We start from the raw sequence: 26,199 nt of genomic DNA on the forward strand, positions 1-26,199 counted from the left end.
TACGTATAATACGCTCACTATACAATGATGTTACATGTTATGTAAGTATAACAATGAAATGTCTAGTTTTTTGAGTGCAAGAACGGTTTATTCCAAGCCGAAATATTGTCATCTTTAATGTTCATATTGTACGCAAATGATTGTAAGATGAGTATTTATCAGATGACTGTCCGTCTATTGAATTGCAAACACTTAATCTATTGCTATTGATGTACGCAGACGACATGGTACTTTTATCCGAAACTGCAGAGGGTTTACAAAAAATGCTAAATTCACTTTCTACTTACACCAAAAAATGGAACTTAACTGTAAATACTGATAAAACTAAAGTATTAGTTTTCAGAAACGGCGGAAAACTAAGAGAGGACGATATTTGGTTTTATAAGGACTACCAGGTAGAGATTGTAAACGATTTTAATTTCATGGGTATTCTCCTAAATTTTAACGGTTAATTCAGGAAAGCACAAGACAGAAATTCTGAACAAGGTAAGAAAGCTTTTTTTGCAGTGTCAATGTATGTAACAAAACTCTTTTTTTTTAACATTGAAACACAACTTCATGTATTTGATACCAATGTTGCTAGTATTTTAAATTCACAGTAGTGAAGTGTGGGGGTTTCACAAAGCACCAAGTATAGAAAATTCCACTTGAGGTTTTGCAAACGATTTTAGGAGTTAAGAAAAGTACAGCAAATTGTATAATATATCAATAATTAGGAAGATTACCGATGGCTTTTGTGAGAAAATTTAGAGATGTTAAATATTGGGTTAAATTAAAGACTTAAAATAACTGTTTTCTAAATGCTATCTACATGTTTCAAAAATGCTTGAGAAGGGATGTGATTGGTCGGATAGTATCAGAGATAAATGATACAGAGTGGGGTTAGGTTATATTTGGCATATTGATAAAATAATTGACAAAGATATTGAACTTATCAAACGTAGAATGTATGGTATATTCCAACAAGACAGCAGTGAACAGTGAGAGTTATCTTCTAAGTGCTCCTTGTAGAAATATATTAGCGAAGGTTTTGGTCTACAGAAATAGTAAGCACAAATCTATAGGGACTCAAAATTTAAAAGAAATATCCAAAATCCGTATGTCGTCACATAAGTTAGATATAGGGAGAGGTCGTTATAGCAATACAGATAGAATTCGTCGAATTTGTGCACCATGCAATAGCGGGAATATCAAGGATGAATATCATTTGATTCAATACGAAAGTTTAAAAGATATAAGAAATAAGTATATCAAGAGCTATCATTTTCAAAACCCTTGTATGTTTAAATTTGTGCAATTCATGACAACTGATCAAGATAATATAAAAGCTTTGACAAATTTAACCAAATTTATCTGATTGAGCAACAAATAGAGAGGAGAGAAAGTTAAGCATAAAATAATGTCATATCGTATCAATATTGATGTACATGTACTATCAAAGCCGTGGTTATATTAAATATGAAGGCTCTATTTGAATGATTATATCAATGTGATAATATTATATAATGTAATGTTACATTTATATGTGAAAACACTAATAATGTAATTTGAGTAACGTAAATGTAATATTATGAGAACAAGATCATGTATACGTAATGTAACGTAAGAATGAGATAACATGAAATAATAATAATGTACTGTGCTTACATGTATAAGAAATAATTCACTCTGTTGATTGCTATTCACACAAAATCCATGGTAAAAACCGGATGTGTACCCACAGAAATCTAACTCAATCTGCTTGTCGATTTCAGAGGTAAAATCACGTCCCGGAGGGTTTTCACTCTATATGTTGAACTATCAAATTTTAGTGTTTAACACGTGCACTTTGAACTGTTGTTTATATGGATGTACATTTTTGTATATGTACATGTATACATGGAATCACTTATTACAAATTCGTTATGTCTTTATATACCAAACCGTTTTGGTTATAAGATAAATGCAGATATATATTTATGAAATCCAATGTGGTTCCCGATTTTTGAGGTAAAACCACGCCCCGGCAGGATTTTTACCCTAACATGGGTACAACATTAATTAAAAATGGCCATTAAAACCGTAATAAAAAATAGTAATGTATCTATATAACAAATGCTTCGGTGAAAAGATAAATGCAAATATATGTTTATGAAATTGTAGTAAAAACGTAGTAAAACGAGTCACGTGCTTATACCTCATTCATGCCATTGGCCGAAATATCAAGTTGTATTATGGGTAACTAGTTTTTGCGTGCTTACTTCCAAATTTAGTGATTTCTCTGACCTGATGAATGTCAGATAAGTAACGTGTAGATGTAATATAAGAACATTATTGGATATATATCAAGAAACGTTCAAATGTAATACATTATTATAAATTAATGCATTATGAGTAAAATAGAGATATAATATGTTTACTGTAAGTAACGTAAAAATGTAATATGAGAGTGTTAAAACGTGTTGTGTGTCATATATACATAATGTGACAATAACATGTTAATAGTATATCTTAATAATTGATGAAAATATAATATGGAAGTAAAAAATAAATGTGACGAATGTAAATGTATTTTTATGTGAGATATCTCTCTAAAGTACATACGTGTACGCTGCGAGTGTGTTGTGTGTCTGTACATATCGTATGTTTTTTCCTGTAGTATATATTCATATATATATATGTACTGTACTGATAAATCAAAAGTAAAAAAAAAAGAACTGAACTGACCTGATTTCACTGTATTCAGCTTTAGTTTGTGCATGATCTCTACTTACTCGGTGCCGAGAAGTACATGGTAGTGTTGGTCAAATCCGACTGATCCGCACTGACGACCAGATGGGAGTAAATGATACAATCGGTGTCCTCCTGTTTGAGTGAGAAAGCGAAGCAGCCATCGCCCAATAACATACATTGGAATGCACACATGATTGTACTCGTGATTCCGCTATCTGATTTGAGAATATGTAAATTCTGCTCCGATAGTACAGTGCTCTGAATTCTTTTAAAATAGGTACTTTCACAGAGTATAACTATATATACAAAACATACTGTGATACATACTGTATGTAACATTTCTGTCCGTCACTATATCAGTATATTTCCAGTATCCGTTACATTAGCCATCTGACAACCACCTCGTAAGGAATCTTTGCTACTAGGTAGACAGGGTTCACTCTCCAATGGAAGGTTTGCCCCGCCCCTAGTGACCTGTCAGAATGAGTGACGTCTAACACGAGCTCTATCAGTGGATAATTAACCCGATAGTCAGGTGTGTAATGGTAACAACCAAATGGTCCGATCACACCCGGTCTGAGTATATAATGAAAAATAGTTATCAACCTACCTTGTTGGATTGTTGCAATACCTCCATTTTACAATTTCAACATGACACAATTGATTGCAATATAATATTGATTATTTAACAACAAACGCAGACCAGAACTGTTTATGTTTTCATTTGTCATTGCTTTCTGAAATGAAGCCAGTTTTCTTTGTAAAGATATTGTTCAGGGTCCACATGGCTCAGATCCAGGATGACATGTCATTGGATATAGGTTTTAAAAAGCTAGAAGTACCGTTCAAATACACAAAATATAACCGCATGGACAATATTGCAACATGAATAAGTTTTACAAAATAAAATACAAAATTAATACACAAAAAATAAAGAAAGTTGACCAAGAAGTTTATTGGCAAACCATGATTACAGAAAGCTCATAACAATCATATTTCACCAGGTTATTTTTTCTTCCAGGGTTACTTAAACCAAATAACTGTAACTTATTCTTGTATTTTGACATAAACAAACTTACTATTTGTTTGTAATATTTTTTTTCATATGAGGCTTGAATTTAATACCGTGTGCATGGACTGGGGGAGTTAGTGGACCACAAATGTTTCGACCGTCGCCATCCATTAAAAAGTATATCTTCTTGATCCTGATATATATTAGTATCATGACAGTTTATGCCATTGAATGCAATATGTTGTGCGAACATCCGTATGTTTTGGGAGAATGAGATTTATAAGCTTACAGCCCAAAGACACAGAACAGCACATCTAGCCCCAAAACATACCGACAACAGCCAAGCCAGTCGTATTGATCTATTTGTGCAGAGTGTTAAGCAATGTCAGACACTACCACTTTTATAAACTATGCTGTGTCGCAGCAGAAACATATATATACATAGAGATTGGAAAGTCCTTCTTTGTCTTTGTTGACAGGCAGTGGTCCCTTTGGTTTATAGGAATTTTGCCTTGGCTAACTACTTTAAATGTATTCTTTTAAACATGACATTTTTGCATCAATACATAGTTATTACATCATAAATATTACATCATGGTTTGATGTGACTAGTTTTTCCCATTGATGTTTTTTCATATGATTTTTGAAAGCATGAAAATCGGCAATTTTACCTAGTTTTTCGAAAATCATAGATTCAAAACCGGAAGTGCCTTTTGTTTTATTAATATATAAGTTAAAATATTTTTTTTCTTTCCAAATCGTACTCAAACCATCTAAAAATTACTGAACTCTTATAACATTTCAAAGTTATTCTGTTGTAATAACTATTTAAAAGTTAATCTAAAAACCCTAAAGCCCATACAGAGGTACATCTGCCGATCGTAAAAAATGGAGGAGTTGCCAATCTCTATGTATATATGTTTCTGGTCGCAGCCAAGAGACATAATTCAGAGCATTTGGCACATCCTCAACGCTGACAGGGACATGAGTAAGGTGATGCTGGGGGAAATGTGTGGAAGATAAAACAATGTAAGATCACAAATTGATTCGCATTTTACGATAATGCAATGATGGCAACAGGTACCATATAAGCATCCTATTTGCAGTTAAGTTGCGTATTGGTCCATCTAGATGAGCCACTAGGCCATATCGTAGAATCGGATCACTAGGATTTTATCTTCGACCTCCGCTTCAAGAAGAAAACAAACCTTTTCTGGTCTCTCTTTCGATAAGTATAAAGGACTGGAACTCCACACGTTGTACAGTAGTCCTATTAAGGTTGTTTTCTGGTGAGGTTTTTGACGTGAACTTATCCGTGTAGAGGGACGTAACTCTTCAGCAACATTACTATGACGTAAACCATTTTTAAAATATATTTTGGTTATTAAGTCGTTTACTGTTAAAATAAACTAAAATTGATGTTTCTATGAAGTCACGAGTGTCTATTTTTAGTTTTAGTGAAGAATAGTATCATTTTACGACATATCGTATATCGGCGCAATGACCTTAAATGTAAACAATATCGGTCGAGTTTTCATGTGTGTGGTGAGAGTGACGTCTTTCAACCGTCATTAGGAGAATAATATAGAGTCAGTGCACTTGTAATGTGATACTAGAAGAAAGACAAACATGAAACACCAAGATTTAGTTTATAGTGGAACTTTAATTAATAGCAAACTTACTGTTGACTAGACGGACAGACCAACGTGCAGTCGGGCAGTAGAGCTCATGATTATAAACTTGTCAACTTGACAGCTGCCCTGGAATGTTGACTGAGTGATCATGCTGATAATTTACGACAGTGTGTTTGGTGATTCAGTTGTGGAAAATGAACCCTGTCTTACATCGATATCACGTAACTGCCTCTAAGTATTAGTACTTAATACTGACTGACACTGTTCAGAATATCTTTGGTTAACAAGTTATTCAACGTGGCAAGATCTTCCAACTGACGGCCATAAATAAGGTACATTGTAAATGTAAGTACATTTACATTTTTATAACATTATCTATACACGCAATTATCAAATGCAGTAAATTAACAATGTGTAAAACACTAAGTTTTTCTATAGCTGAAATATTGTACATTGCACACAGGTATTATCCCCATCAGCCCCTCCACACATACAGTTCAAGTACAGTTGAGTACATGTACAATGTGCACACATTCATTTATCAGATTTAGGTCTATAAAAAATAAATGATAATAGGTTAGGGTATTAAGAAAAGAATAAAAACTTGGTCATCTCTTGTTTTTTTCTGAACTGATATTGTTGTAAAATTTATGAAAGTAACAAATCATATTTCTTTGGCTTATGAAAGGCCTACATGATATACATCTGTACATGTATGTTCTGAATTTTATTTACAGAATGGCTGCAGGCACATCACAGTATTATTCGACTAGGAACAACTCCAGGAGTAATTTTTGTTCAACATGTGTTTACAAGAAGAAATGAAATTTCTGTGACCAAAAACATTTCCAGTTTTGGTACTCTAACAATTAATTTATCACAATGGTGTAAAAATTTCGTGGACATGTGTCATACACATAATGTGAAAGAGGCATATATACCTGGTGTATGTTATCAGGTGAAATTCTATTATGTGAAATAAATAAATCAATAATGCAGTATTGTGTTAGCTTCTTTCATATTTGATATATATACATGAAGTATACATGTGTAATATAAGAGGAGCAGACAAATACATGACAAGACAAGGGTTCCAATCTTGGATCTCAAATTTACAGATAAACTACTGTACCTAATACTGATCCAGAACCATTGCACATGTAAAGGGAATATCTAGATAAAATTTCTTATTCCTGCCAATGAAGGCAATTTCTGGTGCAAAATCACTGATATATAGTACCTTTCACATACAATGTACATATATAAATATATATACTATATATATAAAAAAGAACAACAAAATTTCGTGCTAGCACTTTTGTTGTGTCATGATTGATGGCTCTTTATATATACCTGGTATATACTTGTTAGCTGTAGGGCGGAGTAAATTAAACATGCATTGATTAATTATTGATGTATACTAATGAACTGGATACAGATGTCTGAAGCAGATGTGAAATGGAATTCAAATGATTTATAAAAAAAAATTACAACTTATATTCGCCATTTACATCATATTTCAAATGGATATTTCTTCTCCGACATCTAAATAGTAATGACATTACACCATTCATTCTTCTTGTTAAAACAATAAAATCGTAAATACATATAGGTGAAATTTAAAAAAAAACTATAAAAAGACATTTTTTATTAAATTAATTTATTCAACATACTTATGTAAAATAAATATGAATATTATAGCTAAGACACTTTGTGGTTCTGTCAGTCATGTTAAAAGTGGCAAAATTTATTATTATATATGATTCTCAATGTCCTATATTTGTGTCTGAAAAACAATATAAATTTTGAAAAAAATAATCAACTATATACTATTACTATTTTGGAAGAGTAAAAAATGTTTGTTGCTATGTTTGCATTAATTTGGATGTACCCCAATGTGCATATGAATAGCAATGTGTTAGGTAAATTGGGCCAGGGGAGATAACTCTTTAATTTTTTGTTTTTTTATTTTGTCATTATTATTTCTAAAGTTTCAACACTAACCTATTGTTTTTCCTTAAATATTTGTTCGTTTAGGTCTCGTTTATTATATGAAAAAATAGATGTATTTACAAAAATTTGGATAAATTTTAGTTTAAACGCTAAAATAATGTATTTAAATCATTCGATACATAATCAATCATACCCAGATGAAAATAAGAAGCAAATGGCAACACATGCATTTTCATTTACAATTTTTTGCTCAAACTTTGTCAATGATATTGTCATGAATCAATTTGAAGAAGAAGAAAATTTACCTGATACTTATTTTTGGTTTATTTTAATAATTATTGTTCATAATTAAATTTTTCTTGGAAAATTGATGAAAATGATTTGAATAAGTAGGCATTTTCAAGAAGCTATAGAGAAAAAACAAGCAAACCAACATGTAATATTTTTCATTGCATTCTTATATTTGTCAAAAAACCCTCTTTCAAAAAGAGTCATAAGAAAAAAATGTATTTACAAGAAATCATTGACCCCTCAGCAAAATACATCCTTAAGCAAGGGAATTACGACCCTTTGGCATATATGACAGAGCCCTTTAGTTCGTCAAATTAGTTTTATTATCTTACGCATTCATTTTCATGCAGTGAGATAGAATTTGTAAATTAGGTTCGATATGAATTTTTAACATAATTTCATGAACATCAGAAAAAAGAAACCAGCTGCTACATTAGATGTTTATATATATGTACAAAATTATTCTTCAATATTTACAGCAAGTTGGTCTACATAAAATTGATATTCCAATATTATCAATATGATAAGTGAATTAGAGATCATAAGTTAAACAAAATCAAACTAATGATATATATTTTAGTCCAGGTGCGTTTAAAGGCCCATTACCTTTCCGGAGCAAAAAATAAAGGTTTCTTAAGAAAACATTATTAACATCAGATAATGCATACAGATGACCTAAAATAAGGTTACGACACCAAACATATGCAAGAGATCCTGCGTAATATACGAAAACAGTGGAGAGGCAATTCGCTGTTTTGCCGTCTGGCGCAGTGATAGTCAACTACCGCGCAGTATTTAGGACGACGGCGAGAAACATAAGACGACCCGCGTTACGAAAATAAGCATTTTATTTATTTGAATCAAATCGTTCAGAAGGTTATGATAAATGTAGTATTAACGGTAAGTTAATAACTTTTGCGACTCTACAAAATTATCGATCTTGTTTTACATTCCCATTTGAAAAATTAAAAGCCGTTTCGGAAAGGTAGTGGGCATTTTTAATGGTGATTCAACTTTTGATCTTTTTCCATAACCTCTCCCTTGACAATGCCTCTCCATTTGCGTTGAGGTGAAAGTTCGTCTCTTTGAGGAAAACTCTTGGTTCTATAATGCGATGCTAAGCCCAGAACATAAAGTAACTAGTTTACCAATTGTCAGTATTGCGTTACAGTTTGGTGGATTGTTGTTGCGGCATACTATAGTGGGATTGCACGATAAGAATAGAAAGAATTCCAGTATCACATTGAGACACAACACGGATTTACAGTAGCTTCCCAAATCATACAAAGTGCTTACAGTGGGAAGCGTGGCTGGTAATAGAACGTTAAGACCAAATTTATTCAAAATGTAGAGATGTATCCATTAACATTACCATCAGCGCCATTTTGAAGATTAAAAGTATAGTCATCAAACAATCAAATACAACAGGCATAAATTTAATGATTGTTTGTCCTGATCCAATCAAATTTTGACTTGACTTTAACAGTGACAGGGAAGTCAATGTGAGAAACTTATTACTAAGGTAACAGTAGCTGAAAGACAGGTTCCCTCGTACATTTCTTTTGTGAATATCCCAGGAAAATAAATGAAAATGACATTAGATTTTAATAACTACAAACTTACTCAATTACAATTAGTTTTCTCAAGCGCATTCGAAAATGAATAATGAATAATGCTTATCTAGTTTTAAAAACCTAATTGGGGTGAGAACATGCTGTCTGTCTTTCATATGTATTAATGAAAGAGCAAAACACACAGACAAAACTCTGTTAGTAAAAAAAGTATATAAACCAGGGAAATATGATGACGGTTAAGCAAATGAAAAAATGGCTAAATGTACAGGACAAGCTACACAGCAATGTATAATAGAAGCTGTATAGAAACTAGAGGCACTGATCTAGAGGGCATTAATGAAGTAAATAACGACCCCCTCCCCACACATATACACACTAAATATTGAAATAATGAAAATGAATGCTTTAACATGTTAATTGAATGAATTGAAAAATTACCTATACTTTAGAAACTCGGCATTTTTAATGGTGATTCAAAAAACTCTTTTTAAAAGACTTGATTTATTTCATATACAAAAGTACAAATATAATTTTCATCTGTAATATTGTTGTGTATACTTAGCGTACACGCAATAAATTCAGTCTTGCAATCACGATGACTGGTAACTAGGTTTTTTCTGTCTACTTGTAAGACTAAAAAGAGAATATAAATATAAGGATGAATTTCCTTTTGATTTCGTATAAAGTAGCATGAACTCAGTTGACAGCGGCCATAACGCCCTCAATAACATATGTTCGTTGTCAACTGCATTCAAACTATCGTATACGCAATAAGCTCAAGTCTTGTGGCGCAGTTTATTTAAATTTTCTATGTTTTCCCTGAATTTGTTTTTTTATGAAATTGACGTCTTATTAACAGCCAGGGTCATGTGTTGCGTGTTTTAAAGACTGCTGTATATTGTGTCTTCTTGTATATCACTGAAGCATGTTGTCGAAGACACCAAGCAACACACCCCAAACGGTCACTGACAACTGGGAAATATGACATCCTACTACCTGTTGAGCGCTTAGCAGGAGCAGAAACTACCACTTTTATAGACTTTGTTGTGTCTCAGAACCACCTCATGACCTCGTAGGGGCGTGAGTGAGGCGGTGTAATTGGAGACGTTTCGCGGCAACTGCTATCTCTCCTTGTGATGAATAAGACCTAAGGCGACTTTTTAGCAGTCATAATTGAGGTTATCGCAAAATAACTTTTACATGTGTTCCATACTTCCCATTATTGAAAATGACATTTATGTGTTTGCATTGATCCAGTTATATTGGAATATAAACATATAGGATCCGGGTAAATACGAGATCCGAGAAACATCTATATGTAATTAGACACAAGAAGAAATATTTACATGGGGATCTGTAGGGGCATTTTACACATTTCCTTCTTTCTCTAATGATCGTGTTTAAAGGTGGTGTTTAAGGTAATGTTAAAATTCCCATGCAAACTGCCCACAACCCAATTTTCTTGAAACTGTGCATATCGAAAGTACTACTACTTGTCCCCTTGAATTACTTTTTCGTTCTGTGATTTTAAAATGGTCCAACGGACCTGGAATCTTCGTGTTCATTTTCAATAAAACCATCTTCACAGCTGTGTAAAAATATGTCATCTTTTGTTAAAAATATGTCATCTTTTGTTAAAAATTCTACATCTTTTATTCAGAAATCATTTGAGTACATTGTATATCGTATATTTTATATTTGAGTCATTTTTTTTCAGATTTTGGACGAAACATTTCGTTTTAAATAATTATTTTAACAAACAAAAAAAAAACACTTTTGGGGAAAACGAAATATTAAAATCTGGAAAACATTGTTTGGATGATTTAAATAAAACGAATCAGCGTAGTAACAGAATTATGTTTTGTTAAAACACCCAGCTGAACATTTATAGTTTAAGATTCCATATTCCAATTTAATTCACTAACGAAAATGCTATGTATAGTTATCTAATTATCATATGATCTCTGATATTAAAAAAGATACAATTTGCATATCTAGTAAGTAACTTTTTTGTACTCTTAGGGAAAATGCAAGAATAAAAAAACACTAATTTTATAGAATATATGCTAGTTTACGAAATTCTTTCACTAATTGTTGTTTTGTACGGTAACTATGGTCAGTTTTGAATTTACCGTCACCAAGGATAAATTTGATTTTTTAGAAAATCCTCTACATTTCAGCCATTGAAATTCTATTTTCATTTACCCTGAGTAAAGTCATTTCAGACCCTTTATGCCTTTTTAAAAAAAAATGAAAAAATAGAAAAAAAACACACATAAAGCAGTGATATACCTAGACCTATAACACTGCAAAATTGGGAAAAAAATAATCGGGACGTGGGCAGATTTTGCAACCCCACCTGTGGAGTATAGTTGTTTTAAAGTGGGTACAAACTGATGTTTTTATTAACCAAGACACTTTCTAGTAAAATCATTCATTTCGAAATTTATTGATTTGATTATCATGTTTAAGTAAACTGAATGTAATAAATGGCTTCAACATTGTAGACAAAATGTAACTTAACCGTATGTATTAATGCCTTGAAATTAATCTAAAATATTTCTTTATTCAGTTTACGGAAGGCATGTGTATTGCACTGGGAACTATGAAGTTACTTTATGTTTTATAAATAAATGCTAATTAGAATGTCCCTTATACCAGATACGCATATACGATGTATATACTCTAACCGCCCTTATAGTACAGACATAAATCAATGTATAAAAGCCGTCTTTTGCTTGCAATTTATTTCCGCTCATTTCCTGATTATATCGTAAGCTATTGTAATTTAATTTTAAATCCACAAATATATACTAACAAAAATTCATTTTACAGAACCTACTATCAAAATATGGACACTACTTCATATTGCAGACAATAAGTACAATGCTTCATGAAGCAAAAGCGTTAAGTAAGATAATGTAGATAATATATTAGTTCTTTACTGTATGACACAAAACGGAAGTCGATTAATATTCGTCCATGAGCTGTTCTCTGTAACCATTAGTTGCGCATTGATGTGCAAACACAGCGGCCCTTTCCACTTCCCAACGTCACCTAGACCACTGGAAGAAAATAGTAAATTTATATTAACGACATAAAGTACTTTCTTATTCGATGAGACAATATTGTCTTTGTTGCTTATGATAATTTGAAAGACAAAGACAACGGAAGCATTACCACTATTATTACTTACTTTCCGGTTGAAGAATCCATGACGCTTTGCTGTCGTCTTCCGGCTGGTCTGTCTGTATCCAACAGTTACAGACGAATGTGTATACACAACCGTAAATATCCTCCATTGTAACCTAAATATGATCGTTTGTAAATATCAGTCGGTAATTCTTTTTATAGTTTTCTTCCCAGAAATCAGATAGTTCTTATACTACCTCTAATTACATTTAAGTGATTAGCTAATAAATCAATGTGTTTCAATTATCTATCGCAATATTTTTTCTCGGTAATTTATTTCTAGTTTTAGAACCATTATAATCATTACGACTATAAATGACTAAGGTAAGGATGATATATCTTAAAATAATGTAAATATTACATACGAGTGAATATATTTATCAATGCCTATATACCGGTTTATATTTCCTACCTTCACTATTCTCATCCCATCCACTCCCTCTTGATATAACCGGATGTATTCAACGTGTCCAGAGTAGCCTTCAAACCTCCTTTGATACGTCTCTCCCATGTCGAAATATTTCCCAAGGAGGATGTTAGAAACCTTCCACTTCGGTCCATACACGTCCATATAAAGAGAGTCTTTAGACCCAGCATATTTGTGTGTGTCGATGTAGACGTATACAGTCCATTTAAAACCTACACGTCAAACAAAAACACAAAGAAAAGGTTAGAACATGTCTATCACCTCGTCACATTTCGGCACACTGACCATCGATGTCTTTTCCGTATTCATATGCCCTCTTTCACTACAATACATGAGATGTATATGTACAATATTTATAATGCACTAAATTGGACAGTCTCACAAAGCATTGAATGTCCCCGTAATTATATATTCGGTAAACTTGTTCAACGAAGAAAATATGTATTGTTATGTATCTTCCGTTAACGTTTCGATGATAATGAACAAAATTACTATGATAAATGTACTGTTTAACGTAGATTGAAGAAAACCAACGAGATTTTTCACGCAAAAAATAGCATCTGGGTATGGTACAGGGTTTGTTTGCCTGAATGTGAAATTGTAGTTCGTTAGAATGGTCGTATGATAGACAGAATCCTTTAAAGTAACCTATCAAGCAATGTTTACCTTGTTTTCAATGTAAAAAATCGGTGAATTTACAGTACCGATTATTTTATTTCGGTGTACGCAATCATTTGTATGCACAGTCGTGGACATCACCGGGTTTGGTATATTGAGGTCTGTTTACATACAAATGATGAAGATATTTGGAAGTGGTATAATTGCTTACATATGTGATGTTAGTAATTTAAACTGTTACATTGTTTTTGTGTCAAACATTCTATAATGGACTAAACATCAAATTTATTAGCGGGCCTCTTTTGTCATACGTACTCAAGAAAAGTCTATAATAAAAGGTAAAATTGCTCGAAATGCAGAAAAAATATATATTCTTTGCTAACTGTAACACCATATATTATGAGTTTCTGTTCACATTGCTCCATGATCGCCGAAATTGAATGCTATATTTGAATTAAAAAAAAGGAAATACAACTTTATTTTTTTTAATGTGCTCACTTAGATCTGTGCATCCGTTCGGGGGTGTGAAAATGTCTGACTCGCGGCGGGACAGAATTGGACGGGGAGGAACGAACATGCATGCCTGGGAGATAGGGGACCTAATAAATGTATGCTCCTTAATAAATATTAATCGGCCTTATGTGGATATAAGTCATTAGAAATTGAACAATGAAGCAGTCAGTTTCAAAATAGTTCTTTTCAAAGCGATTCGACAATTGAGTCAAAAGTGGTTAGTCCACTGCTTTGATCGTGGCCATTCACAACACCATGTAACCAAGCAATATGGCGCACACGAGTCAGTTCTATCAGAGCCCTTTGAAACCCGTGAGTTAAAATCCCATTATGTTTTAATGACTGTTCTACAAAATTAACATCAATGATCCTTATGAATGTATCTTTACTGAAGTTTGTTTAAATATGTACACTTTCGACGGAGAAGGCATGCAAAGATATCATGGTCGGACACATCCTCCATCCCAGGTGTTCGTTGTACGATCGTTTGCTAACCCCTGGGACCAAAGGCCGCATTTGCTATGGTAAAAAAACTGCCCACCAATGAACAATCATGTTCAAGATATCGGCACCCTTGTGTTAGTTGGAGCCGCGGTAGCCAAGTGGTTAATATGTCCCGATATATTACCACAAGCCCTCCATATCTGGGATGCAGGTTCGAATCCCAAGTGGGCAGTTGTTAGGTAATGACCGCTGGTCGGTAGTTTTTTCTGGGTACTCCGGCTTTCTTCTACCAACAAACCTGGCACGTCCTTACATTACCCTGGATATTAATAGGGCGTTAAACTAATAAAACGATGCGTAAGTGAAACCAACAAAAAAAAAAGAATCGTCGGGATATATGCACTCCAGAATGACACAAGTATGTAAGTTAGTCGCCACGTCCCTAGAGACAGGACAGTGCTGTAGCAGACGACTATTTCGAGCTGAGAAACAGGAATTATATCAAACATGTATAATAAATTCAGCGTATGTAACTTTATTTTAATGCATCACACGCAAACATCGTTTGTGATTTAATAAAACAGAAATCATCAAAATGTATTCAGTAAGGTAAATGATAGAATAACCGGAACATTAAACTAACCAATCATGCAAAACGATGAAAAGACAACATTGATTTTATGGATGATTGCATTTGTTTGTTCGTTTATTTAGCATATAACGTCCTATTAACAGCAAATGTCATGTACGGACGTCTCTAATGTGTGTGTAGTGTAGCGTGTATGAAGAGAAAGATTCCAAAAATAGAACATACGAAGTATCTGCTACAGCTAAGCATTAATTCTTGGTAAGTAAAATGCTGGTAAAATAATAGAAAAAAATCATCATACCAAAACTGGTTATGTCCACGACTACCAATGATGGCGTACACCGAAAAAAATCGATAATGTAAATTCAACAATTTATCGCATTAGAAAAACCTTGTTTTGTGGGTAAGCATTTTATTTTACAGGATTCTGACTATCTTACGGCTGATCTAACGAACTACAATTTCACACTTGGTCAAACAAAGCCCTGTTGCAAAGTTTTTCTTCAATAAACTAAATGAGGAGACTAATCACATCTTGCATTTTTAATACCTGCAATACTTTTGTCACCGAAACGTAACATCTACAAGAGTGTTGCATGAAACATACAGACATAATTGATTTCCTAGTCACAGGTGACACTCGATGCGGATCTTTCACTGCCATATTTGCCTCACATACCAAATTACACCTTCTCATACCAAGAAACGTTCGATCCCATGTATGGGCTATATCATCACTTATCAAACAGAAGACAAACACAAAATTGATATTTACCAAGACTTAATTTTAATTGAAAATATCCAATCAATATTCAATCAATAACAACCTACATTATAATACTTAGCCTTCAATGGGAATATTAAACTATATATGAATATATTTTAACCTAATATGAATGGCAGAAGTTGGCCAAAGCTTCAAAGTGAATTAAAAACAGCTAATATTAAAATGGAAACTGGGAACAGGAAATTCCACAAAATAGAAGCTGTTGTATAATAGACTTACAAATTCTATATCAGCATTTTCTGTTGCTCCAAGTGAAACACCGCCAAATGGAATTTACACGAACAAATTAATTCCACGACAAAGTTCAGATAATCATTGCTACCGCAATATGTCCCAAACAATCTGTGATGTCCTGGAATAACTTTCACTGCACTCTGGGAAATCATGCTGAAGCCTCGACGAAGGATCTTGGAAGTGATGAGCTGAAACATACATATTAAAAACCGACAGCAGAAACGCAAGATATCAATCAGCACACTAGCAATAGAAAAATGGGTGGGAAGGGTGGGTTTTTGGCAAACAAATCTATGGGAGCAAATAGTGTGCACCTTCCCTGTACGTAAACTAGATTAAAAATGATTTTATCCACCTCCCAACTGGAGAGTTCCACTGCTATAAAAGGACAGGGGGTGTAACTCTTTTGTCTTCATCTGATAAACTGAACTAATTGAGAGACCATTAGTTCTTATTATCAAACAGAAGACAAACACAAAATTTATATTTACCAAGACTTAACTTTAATTGAAAATATCCAATCAATATTCAATCAATAACAACCTACATTATAATACTTAGCCTTCAATGGGAATATTAAACTATATTTGAATATATTTTTAACCTAATATGAATGGCAGAAGTTGGCCAAAGCTTCAACATGAGAATTAAAAACAGCTAATATTAAAATGGAAACTGGGAACAGGAAATTCCACAAAATAGAAGCTGTTGTATAATAGACTTACAAATTCTATATCAGCATTTTCTGTTGCTCCAAGTGAAACTCCACCAAATGACAACATTAGATGTTGTCACCGCCAACAGAAATGCGTTACAGTCAGGACAATTCCAAGAAAAAATGGCCAAAATATAAATAAATTTGCTGCGTAAAGCCATGTCAAAAATGACATATAAAATGCTAAAATAACAAGATGCACCATACAAATAAGTGCCAAGCCATATAAAAAATGGCATATAAAATGCTAAAATTACAAGATGCACCATACAAATAAGTGCCAAAATAACAAATATGAGGAAGAGCAGATGTCAAAATGAGCCAATTGCTCTGCTGGAAGCGTAACCAAACAAATGTACGCACAAAAATTATGCAAATCGCATAAAAGAGGACACCGACCCAACCAAAATTTGGGCGTATTAGGGCGACCAAAAATAAAACCAGCAATATCAAACTCTTCCTCCAAATATACAAATCAATGCAGCATAGCAAAACAAAATCAATCAATAAATTTTGTTCATCATTTTTTTTATTATTATTATTGTCCTGACTGCAAGCACCAACTGAACGAAACGTGCACCAAACAATCACCCACTACATTTGCTTAAAACTAAAGCAACCTGGCCCAAGTGCCTTATTCGCCAAAAGCAGAAGAAACAAATGCTGCAAACGATACAAAAAACAGAACAATATCCGACTCAAGTGAACACCATCCGAAAACAAAACTTAGTTTTTATTAGTTTTTTCTAGATATCTTATGTAACAACCACCTCACCTACCAATGCAAGACCCTATCTGGCTAATGATTCTCACTGGAATCAGTTTAACTGTAAAATAACTTCACTCCATCAATTAATGCGGGGTAAAATGGCTGATCATACCAGTCTAGTGGTAGGGAACATATCCTGAAAATTCGTCAAAAATCCTTATCATCCTATGCCTTAACTCGCATGAATTAACCTGTGCTACATCATTCACCCCACAATGTATAACTAAATGGGCTGGTGGCTCAACAATTGTAAAAAGCGAGCTGAAAATAATACCGACTACAAACCACTGATAATATCTGTATTAACATAACTAACAACTCTGGTGATCATGAGATAGGAAGACGGCTATCAACTCTATCATTTAGTCTTGACATGAATTACAGACATCTGTTTGTTTTTGACCAGACTTATTACCTACTACTCCACAATTTCCATACACATAAGGGAGCCACAACTCCTGGTACACCTGATACCATAGCAATGAATTATGACGAGCCTTTTTAAGGCGAACCTGTTCGTCATAAGATTTCCATGTCAGTCCTCCAGTTCTCCTGGCCCCTAACCTAACTGTATGCATATACTTTAACAACCCAGAAATATCCTCAGGATGGGCAGATGTATAGACAGAAATGAAAATAGTAAAAGCATCCGCCCACATGTCAATGTCATTTATCTTCACACTCTTTTGTTTTCTTACATTACCAACAGAAAAATGTTTATCTTCAACAATTGGGGCAGGTTTTGACAAAAGCTGCCCCAGACCAACAAATACCCAAATGATTATCTTTTGTCTTATAGTGCATGATAATGAAACACCCAAATCGTCACAAACACTTTGAACCTGATGTAGGATTGGGTTAAAATGGTTTACATCTCATGCCAAAGATTGTAATGAATTCTGAATTATACTAGTACCTTCAGGTTGAGGAGTTGTGCGAACCAGCTCAGTTGCCTGATGGACTGCTTCCACTAGCTGTTGGGCAACCCTGGCAGACACCTGCTCAAAACAGACTCCAGCTGATCCGCTGATAAAGGACCATGGACCGGTTCCCCGTTACCTTTTGACTTTTAAACATATCTTTAATATTATCATAAATGTACAAATGGATTAGGCAGTTATTTCAACATAAGAAGCCTTCTTCAATCAACATGAAATATTTACAGGTGATGACATACATACTAAAGGTATAAATGATAATTACGGGTATATTTGTCAGAGTATATAATAACAAGATATATACTATATATTATAATATTATGCAGAATTCAAAATCTTCTGCTGGACTTTATAAATGATAGCACAAGTTCAAATACATAACAGTTTACTACCAAAGCCAAGTTTTCATTTCCATAAAGTAATAAATTTAAATTTACTTGTATATCTAAATCATTTAAAACTTGGAGCTTTTCTGTATGGGCAGCAGCATAATTTTGACATACAAAAAAGAAATGGTTAGCATTTTCACAAGTGTAGCCACAATTTATACAAATAGAATTTGGTGCCAAATTTTCACGGAAAAGGTCATCTTTTAGAGAACTACATTGATGTCTTAATTTAATTAGTATGTATAATATTAAATTTGCTTTCTCCATAATTAAAATAACATGCTGGTAGACTCGTAGATATAGGCTGAGAAAGAGCTAGTTTAAAGGAAGAAAAAGGTAGGAATTTAACATTAACATCTAAGTTGTTCCAACTTCTTAAGTAGTGGGAAAGAAAAATTTTGTTGTAGTAGAGTCGATAAATTGGAATTTGGAAACTCTCACTATTTCTTAAAAGTATAAGAATTATGATAGCCTATTGTAGGAGGTATAAGTTTGATAGATAACTTGGAGTCATATTATTATTTATCTTTGTATAGCAACTGTAGTTTTCTTTTAGCTCTTCTGTCCAAAAGCGGTTCCAATTTTGTTTCAAAATATAATGATTCATTTCTAGTATGACACTGTAACCCAGTAATAATTCTAGCTGCTTCACGCCGAGCCCGCTCAGAATCAGCTTGAGAGCATCCGAACCTAACTTCACTTGCATATTCAAGAACAGGTAAAATAAAAGACTTATAAATTCTTAAAAGAGCACCACGCTTTAACATATATTTGATTATATGATAACTACTAAAATCTAAAAACGTTCCATCAAAAATTAAGTCCAAATTTTTGTCAATGTTATCAAAATTTGATATAAAAATTACCTCAGTTTTATTAGGATTAAAAGAAACAAGCCCCTTTTTTTATTTATCTAAATCCCTATGTAAATCTGTTTCTATTTCACGACACGAAGATGATGGCTTTATAAGGGTAGTGTCATCAGCGAATAAACGTGATGTTGATTGAAGTTCATCAGCTAAATCATTTATATAAATAAGGAAAAGAATTGGTCCAAGAATTGAGCCTTGAGGGACACCTGCTCATATCATACCAATATCAGAAGAAGAATTGTCTATAAATACTAATGTTTTTCTCTTAAGTAATTTTCTAACCAGGACAATAGGTTACCCAAAATACCATATGATTTTGATTTAATTATAAGACCTTTGTGCCAGACTCTGTCAAAGGCTTTAGAAATGTCCCAGAATATCATACAAATGCCGGGTATGCTTTTTTTTTTTAGATTTAGACAAATGTTACGGTATATTTCAATTAATCGGTATACTGTTGAATGACCAGACATAAATCCGGCTTGAAACTGGTAAAATAAATAAAAACAAATATTTTAGAATGTCTATCTCCTTTTTGGCTTTCGGCGATAGCCGAGCGCCTATAGCAGTATAACGCGTAGAATTTTGTGCATTTGACAAGTTATAGTAATGCGTGCGACTTAGTGCACATCAACTTTGAGAATGCTCTTTGTATTCATAGCCCTAATTAACTGATTGAACATTGCTATATAAATGCTAGTTATTTGCAGCTGACCCAGTTAATAAGGAGGGGGTAGCTCCTGTCCCGCCAGCTAGTGGAGGTCGCTAGTCACCTACAGCCGAGCCATTATTTCATTTTGCATCGGGCGTCCCGTAGCTACAGTACATAGACCTAATGTATATGTGTACCGCTAAATATTCAGATATGTTACCGTCTATTTATTTTATCGTGATTATACAATCATAACAAGCGTAAAGGTATACATTTGTAAATAAAATCGCATCAAAGAAATTAAAATTGAAAAGGACTATAAATACCACCAGGCCTGCAGGTGGTCATTAAGGAGGGGGTAGCCTGTCCCGCCGTCTCTCCGTTACAGCTCGTATCAGTTAAGTATTATTCGTTTCATACAATGTAGTCACGCATACATATATAAAAATTAAATGCACCACTAAATTTCATTATTTAGAAAATACAGCAGACCCTTTGGTTAATACTTATTACATTAACAGATCGTATAAAATATCCGGATGTATGCACAATTTTACACCTGGATGATGATCATAACAAGGAATTTTAAACGGACTATACATTATAATTACATTTCCAATTTGTAGTTTGTATGGCAAATAAATAAATCAGTAATAAAATATATACAAAGCAAAATCGGTGGAAAATGAATGTTTTGAATATATAATATCTTGTTATTTCAACGAACTTTGACATCAACATACAACATACACTTTTAAAAACACATAAGTGTAGCAATAATATATCTGGCCACGATTTCTCGAAACAAACTTTAGTCAAAAACTGACTTAATTAATAAATTTTCATAACAGTTACATAAGAAGAAAAACTTAAGTTTTGACTCAAGTCTGCTCTATTGTTTCGAGAAATCGGGGCCTGATCAATGGATTATGAGCGCTTAGGCCTGTAGGCCTCTTACATTATAAGTACATTTCCAATTTTTGGTTTGTATGGCAAATAAATAAATCAGTAATAAAATATATACAAAGCAAAGTCGGTGGAGAATGAATGTTTTGAATATAGTAAATCCTGTTATTTCAACGAACTTTTACATCAACATGCAGCATACACTTATAAATACGCATACAAGTGTAGCAATACTATCTGATGTATGGACTATGAACGCTTAATTAGGCCTCTTACATTATAAGCACTGTACATTTCCAATTTTCGGTTTGTATGGCAAATAGATAAATCAGTAATAAAACATATAAAAGCAAAGTCGGTGGAGAATGAATGTTATGTGTTAAGCCGGCCGAGAGCCTCGTGGCCTTTGGCCTCTTGTTAAAGAGATGCATAACTTTAGCCATTTTCCATACATTTGGAAATACACAGGTAGATAGAGAAAAATTGAAAAGAATTAACCTTAAGAGGTTTACAAACTGTATCAGCCGTGTATTTATGCATATGGTGACTTATACCATCTTCACCTGAAGCTTTTCCAAGCTTTAAATTAATTAAAACATCATAAATTTCATTAGAAGTAACAAGTAGATTATTTCAAACACTACTAGTTTTCAACTGTAAAATAGGCACTTCACTGTTGCTATCGTCAATATTAGTAATACTACAAAAATATTCATTTAATAGATTTGCCTTGTCTTTATCATCTACAATGTTACCCCCACTAGCTACTGTTGGAGCTGTAACACTCAAGTACTGGGACCATTCTCACTCCGACTGGCTGCTGCACTCAACGACCTGGAACCATTCTTGTTCCTTACATAGGGGCTGGTAGAGAGCCTCTAGGGTCGCTTTCCCTAACCACACACGACTGAAACTCAAATAGGTACATATAGAACACATCGACATTATCCGACATACAAACATGCCCCTACATCCTCGGTAACTCGGTATTGGAATTTACTTATCAGCGTTAGCGTATATAACGCCCGGGTCACCGAGGATGACAATAGATCTAGACTAGCGAAAGTTAACAACACTTACACATGATCAAAGGGCAGCAACTCCCATCAACGACAATACCAAACACAACTTAAACGAATTAAAATGAATTAAATTATCGCCACTTACATTAAAAATAATGACGACCTACAGTCTGAAAATATATCACGATACGAATAAAAATAGTGATACTCAAAATCACTACCTAATATTCATGTCTCCGCTAATGCTAACTCCGTTTGCTATATGAACTAGAAGTGCAAGATTAATTCTACGATAAAATAAAAATACCGAAATAAATTCCGGTATGGGATAATGCAGTAAAATTCTGGCAAATCATTAGCAATGATGCCAGGAACAAGACATTTCTTTTTAAACGGTGTTAACGACTGGAACCGGGACGAACACGTGTTTAATGGTAGGATGGCCATGGCCGCACCATGCGGTACCTAACATACGGCTGACCACACGACATATCAAAATCGAACGACATCCGCTTCAATACAAACCAATTCTGTATAACAGACACACAAAGAATGTCCGTATGAACTTAAATTACTGCTGGCACCACAAAACTTCAACGAGCGATCTTTTTTTTTCTTTTTTTTTTTGGCAAACAAATCTATGGGAGAAAATATTGTGCACCTTCCCTGGTAAACTAGATTAAAAAGGATTTTATCCACCTCCCAACTGAAGAGTTCCACTGCTATAAAAGGACAGGGGGCGTAACTCTTTTGTCTTCATCTGATAAACTGAACTAATTGAGAGACCATTAGTTCTTATTATTATACCTCACTTTCATTTAGAATGTACTGATTGGATTAAACTTGATCACATGGCATTGAATAATTTAGATATTTCATCGGAATTAAAAGGCGAGGGAAATAAACCCATGAAAATAACCCCTGACGGAAATAACCCCTGACGGAAATAATCCCAGGGAAATAACCCCATGGAAGCTCCGCACGTAATTGGATTTTGACGTCATCTGCAACGTCAACCAACAATGGCAGCACTGTTGCTTATTTTGGTAACCCGACGAATTTATCAATGTTGTTGGGAAATATCTTCATGAGTTCTTTATCTAGAGATTTTCTTCCATTATTTTGTTCGGTAAAATAAGAGAACCATAATTGTATAAGTAAAGGAAAGATGCATGAAATATCATAAAACATTCTCATCAGATCCACATAGTTCAAAACTGTAATGTTGAATTGTCATAGAACCATACTTTAATAGAATTGATGTGTTATTAAGTCAATTTACATTAAAATCATTCTTCGATTGTTCAAAATAGAGCATTTTAGCACCATGAGAAAATGTACCTAAGGACGTTCTCAGATTAGGATAATTCCCTTGATTCAGTTATGTTTTCCTGTAATAATATAGCCTGGAAATCATTATTAAATCAATATATATTTAACATAAGATAAGAATATAACGCTGATGGTGTCAATAATGCTCCAATCTATTAAACCAGTCAACCATTTTATTCCTACCTTCAAACTTAATGTTGTATTTCTTGTAATTTCACCATCACAAACTCCCATAAAACGTACAATGTGTGAGTATGAATGCTTATATATGATGGTTCAGATCAATGAAAACACCAATATACTACTGAGATAGCGGTAAATGTCGCATGAAATATCACACGTTTTGAAAGAACCGCCACAGTCAACGCCATGTTTCAAACTATCGGGTAATATCGGAAAACCTGAAGTTGCATCAAGTGACCGACATCGGCGATACCCGTATAGATCGGAACCTCCCGAGCCGTATCACGTGCTCAATACCGGCAATACCCATACCGATCGGAATAGATCGGAACAGTTCGGATATTTCCGAGCTATTTTAAACATGTACATGTTAACAAGATTTTTTACTTTTATAATTAAAAATACTCCCAGTGCTGCAACTTTATAAAAAGTGGTAAAAGTATAAAGAGAGAAAGGAGAAAAATGTGTATAACACTTAAAGAGTTTTCACTATGACAAAAAGAGCGAAAGTGATAGACCATACAACTTCAAGGAAAGTGTTATTAGATCGAGTCAATCAACTGAAGCGTCTACATAAAATATATTAATTATTTCCCTTACAATCAGGCTACATTCTTAAGAGGCCTTTATGGATAGTCCATAGGGGTTTCTTAAAATTTCATGTGACGTAATCTTCATTAATCAATTGAAAACCATAAGGTTTAATGTATTAAGACATGAAAATCATTCAAATGACTTCAGATGCCTTAAAACGTTAGATACAACACAGCACTTATGTACTGTAAAAATGTTTTTTTTTTTCCTTATGTTTATTTAGATGGGAACATTCCTGCAGAAATCACTTTACAATTACTAATTACACTGCAAGAATGTTAAATGAAATTGTAGATCATAATTTGGCGTCAAGGTCTGACCGCAGGTACAATGTATTCGTGCTACTCTCTACTTACTCGGTGCCGAGAAGTACATGGTAGGGTTGGTCAAATCCGACAGATCCGCACTGACGACCAGATGGGAGTAAATGATACAATCGGTGTCCTCCTGTGTGAGTGAGAAAGCGAAGCAGCCATCGCCAAATAACATACATTGGAATGCACACATGATTGTACTCGTGATTCCGCTATCTGATTTGAGAATATGTAAATTCTGCTCCGATAGCACAGTGCTCTGAATTCTTTTAAAATAGGTACTTTCACAGAGTATAACCATATGTACGAAACATACTGTGATACATACTGTATGTAACATTGGAATGCACACATGATTGTACTCGTGATTCCGTTATCTGTGTAGTATAACGATGCCTTGAAATGGAAATTTAATTTAAAGATTTAACTTGATAATTTGATTGAAAAATGTGAATATATCTTCAGGCAGTTGATTCAGGAACATCGTCTAAAAATTAAGTCCATATAGGAAGTTAGTTCATATCTAGGAAGTTGTTATTGAATCATTGCTTGACATAATTTTAGGAAATCGTGACCTTTACGCCATTCCTGCTTCCTGGTATCGAATATATAAGAGACTCGAGATATTCTTTAAACACACTCTACACTCCATAGACACTCCGGACACAACAGACACTACAGACATGACACACTTCACACCAGGACACCTATGAAGATACCAACACTAGGAAGCATGGAAATAATTTTGTACATGTATTTTAGTAGACGGAGAAGTTATGATTGTAATTCCCGTCAGGATGTATAGGACTATATGGTCCTTTATCCACTGTACTAAGTATATATATGGAACCAAATAAAAACCATGCAACTGAAAGTCAACGTCTCCATCATCATTCAACTCTACAACTACATCGACACGAACATCACGAGCCATGGGGCAACAAGTTACATCAAGCCTTTAAACAACATGTAAAGAAAAGGCATTTCATTATATCTGATTTGATAATATGTAAATTCTGCTCCGATTGTACAGTGCTCTGCACTCTTTTAAAAAATGCACTTTCACAGAGTACAACCATATATACAAAACATACTGTGATACATACTGTATGTAACATTTTTCCGTCACTATATCAGTATATTTCCAGTATTCGTTACATTATCCATATTGCAACCACCTCGTAAGGAATCTTTGCTACTAGGAAGACAGGGTTCACTCTCCTGTGGATGGTTTGCCCCGCCCCTAGTGACCTGTCAGAATGAGTGACGTCTAACACTAGCTCTATCAGTGGATAATTAACCCGGAAGTCAGATGTGTAATGGTAACAACCAAATGATCCGAACACACCCGGTCTGAGTATATAATGAAAAATAGTCATCAACCTACCTTGTTGGATTGTTGCAATACCTCCATTTTACAATTTCAACATGACACAATTAATTGCAATAAAACATTGATTATTTAACAACAAACGCAGACCAGAACTGTTTATGTTTTCATTTGTCATTGCTTTCTGAAATGACGCCAGTTTT

General features: G+C 33.8%; 1 protein-coding gene and 1 long non-coding RNA gene across 2 annotated transcripts in view; both read right to left on the reverse strand.

The window, feature by feature from the left end:
• The window catches only part of LOC138332382 (uncharacterized), a 29,243-nt gene extending 26,127 nt beyond the window's left edge, over nt 1–3,116 (reverse strand). The window contains exon 1 of the long non-coding RNA XR_011209827.1: nt 2,754–3,116. This is a non-coding gene — a long non-coding RNA (uncharacterized lncRNA). The remainder of the gene's footprint in view (nt 1–2,753) is intronic.
• A 3,973-nt stretch (nt 3,117–7,089) lies between these two features.
• Nucleotides 7,090–26,199, reverse strand: part of LOC138330782 (lipoxygenase homology domain-containing protein 1-like) — a 29,887-nt gene continuing 10,777 nt past the window's right edge. The window contains exons 3-5 of the mRNA XM_069278302.1: nt 12,781–13,007; nt 12,373–12,484; nt 7,090–12,241 (exon numbers count right to left, since the gene is read on the reverse strand). Coding sequence (XP_069134403.1) covers nt 12,234–12,241; nt 12,373–12,484; nt 12,781–13,007 — 347 coding nt within the window. The 3' untranslated portion in view covers nt 7,090–12,233. The remainder of the gene's footprint in view (nt 12,242–12,372; nt 12,485–12,780; nt 13,008–26,199) is intronic.

This window comes from Argopecten irradians, chromosome 9 (assembly GCF_041381155.1).
Source record: "Argopecten irradians isolate NY chromosome 9, Ai_NY, whole genome shotgun sequence".
In the NCBI taxonomy this organism is placed as follows: domain Eukaryota; kingdom Metazoa; phylum Mollusca; class Bivalvia; order Pectinida; family Pectinidae; genus Argopecten; species Argopecten irradians.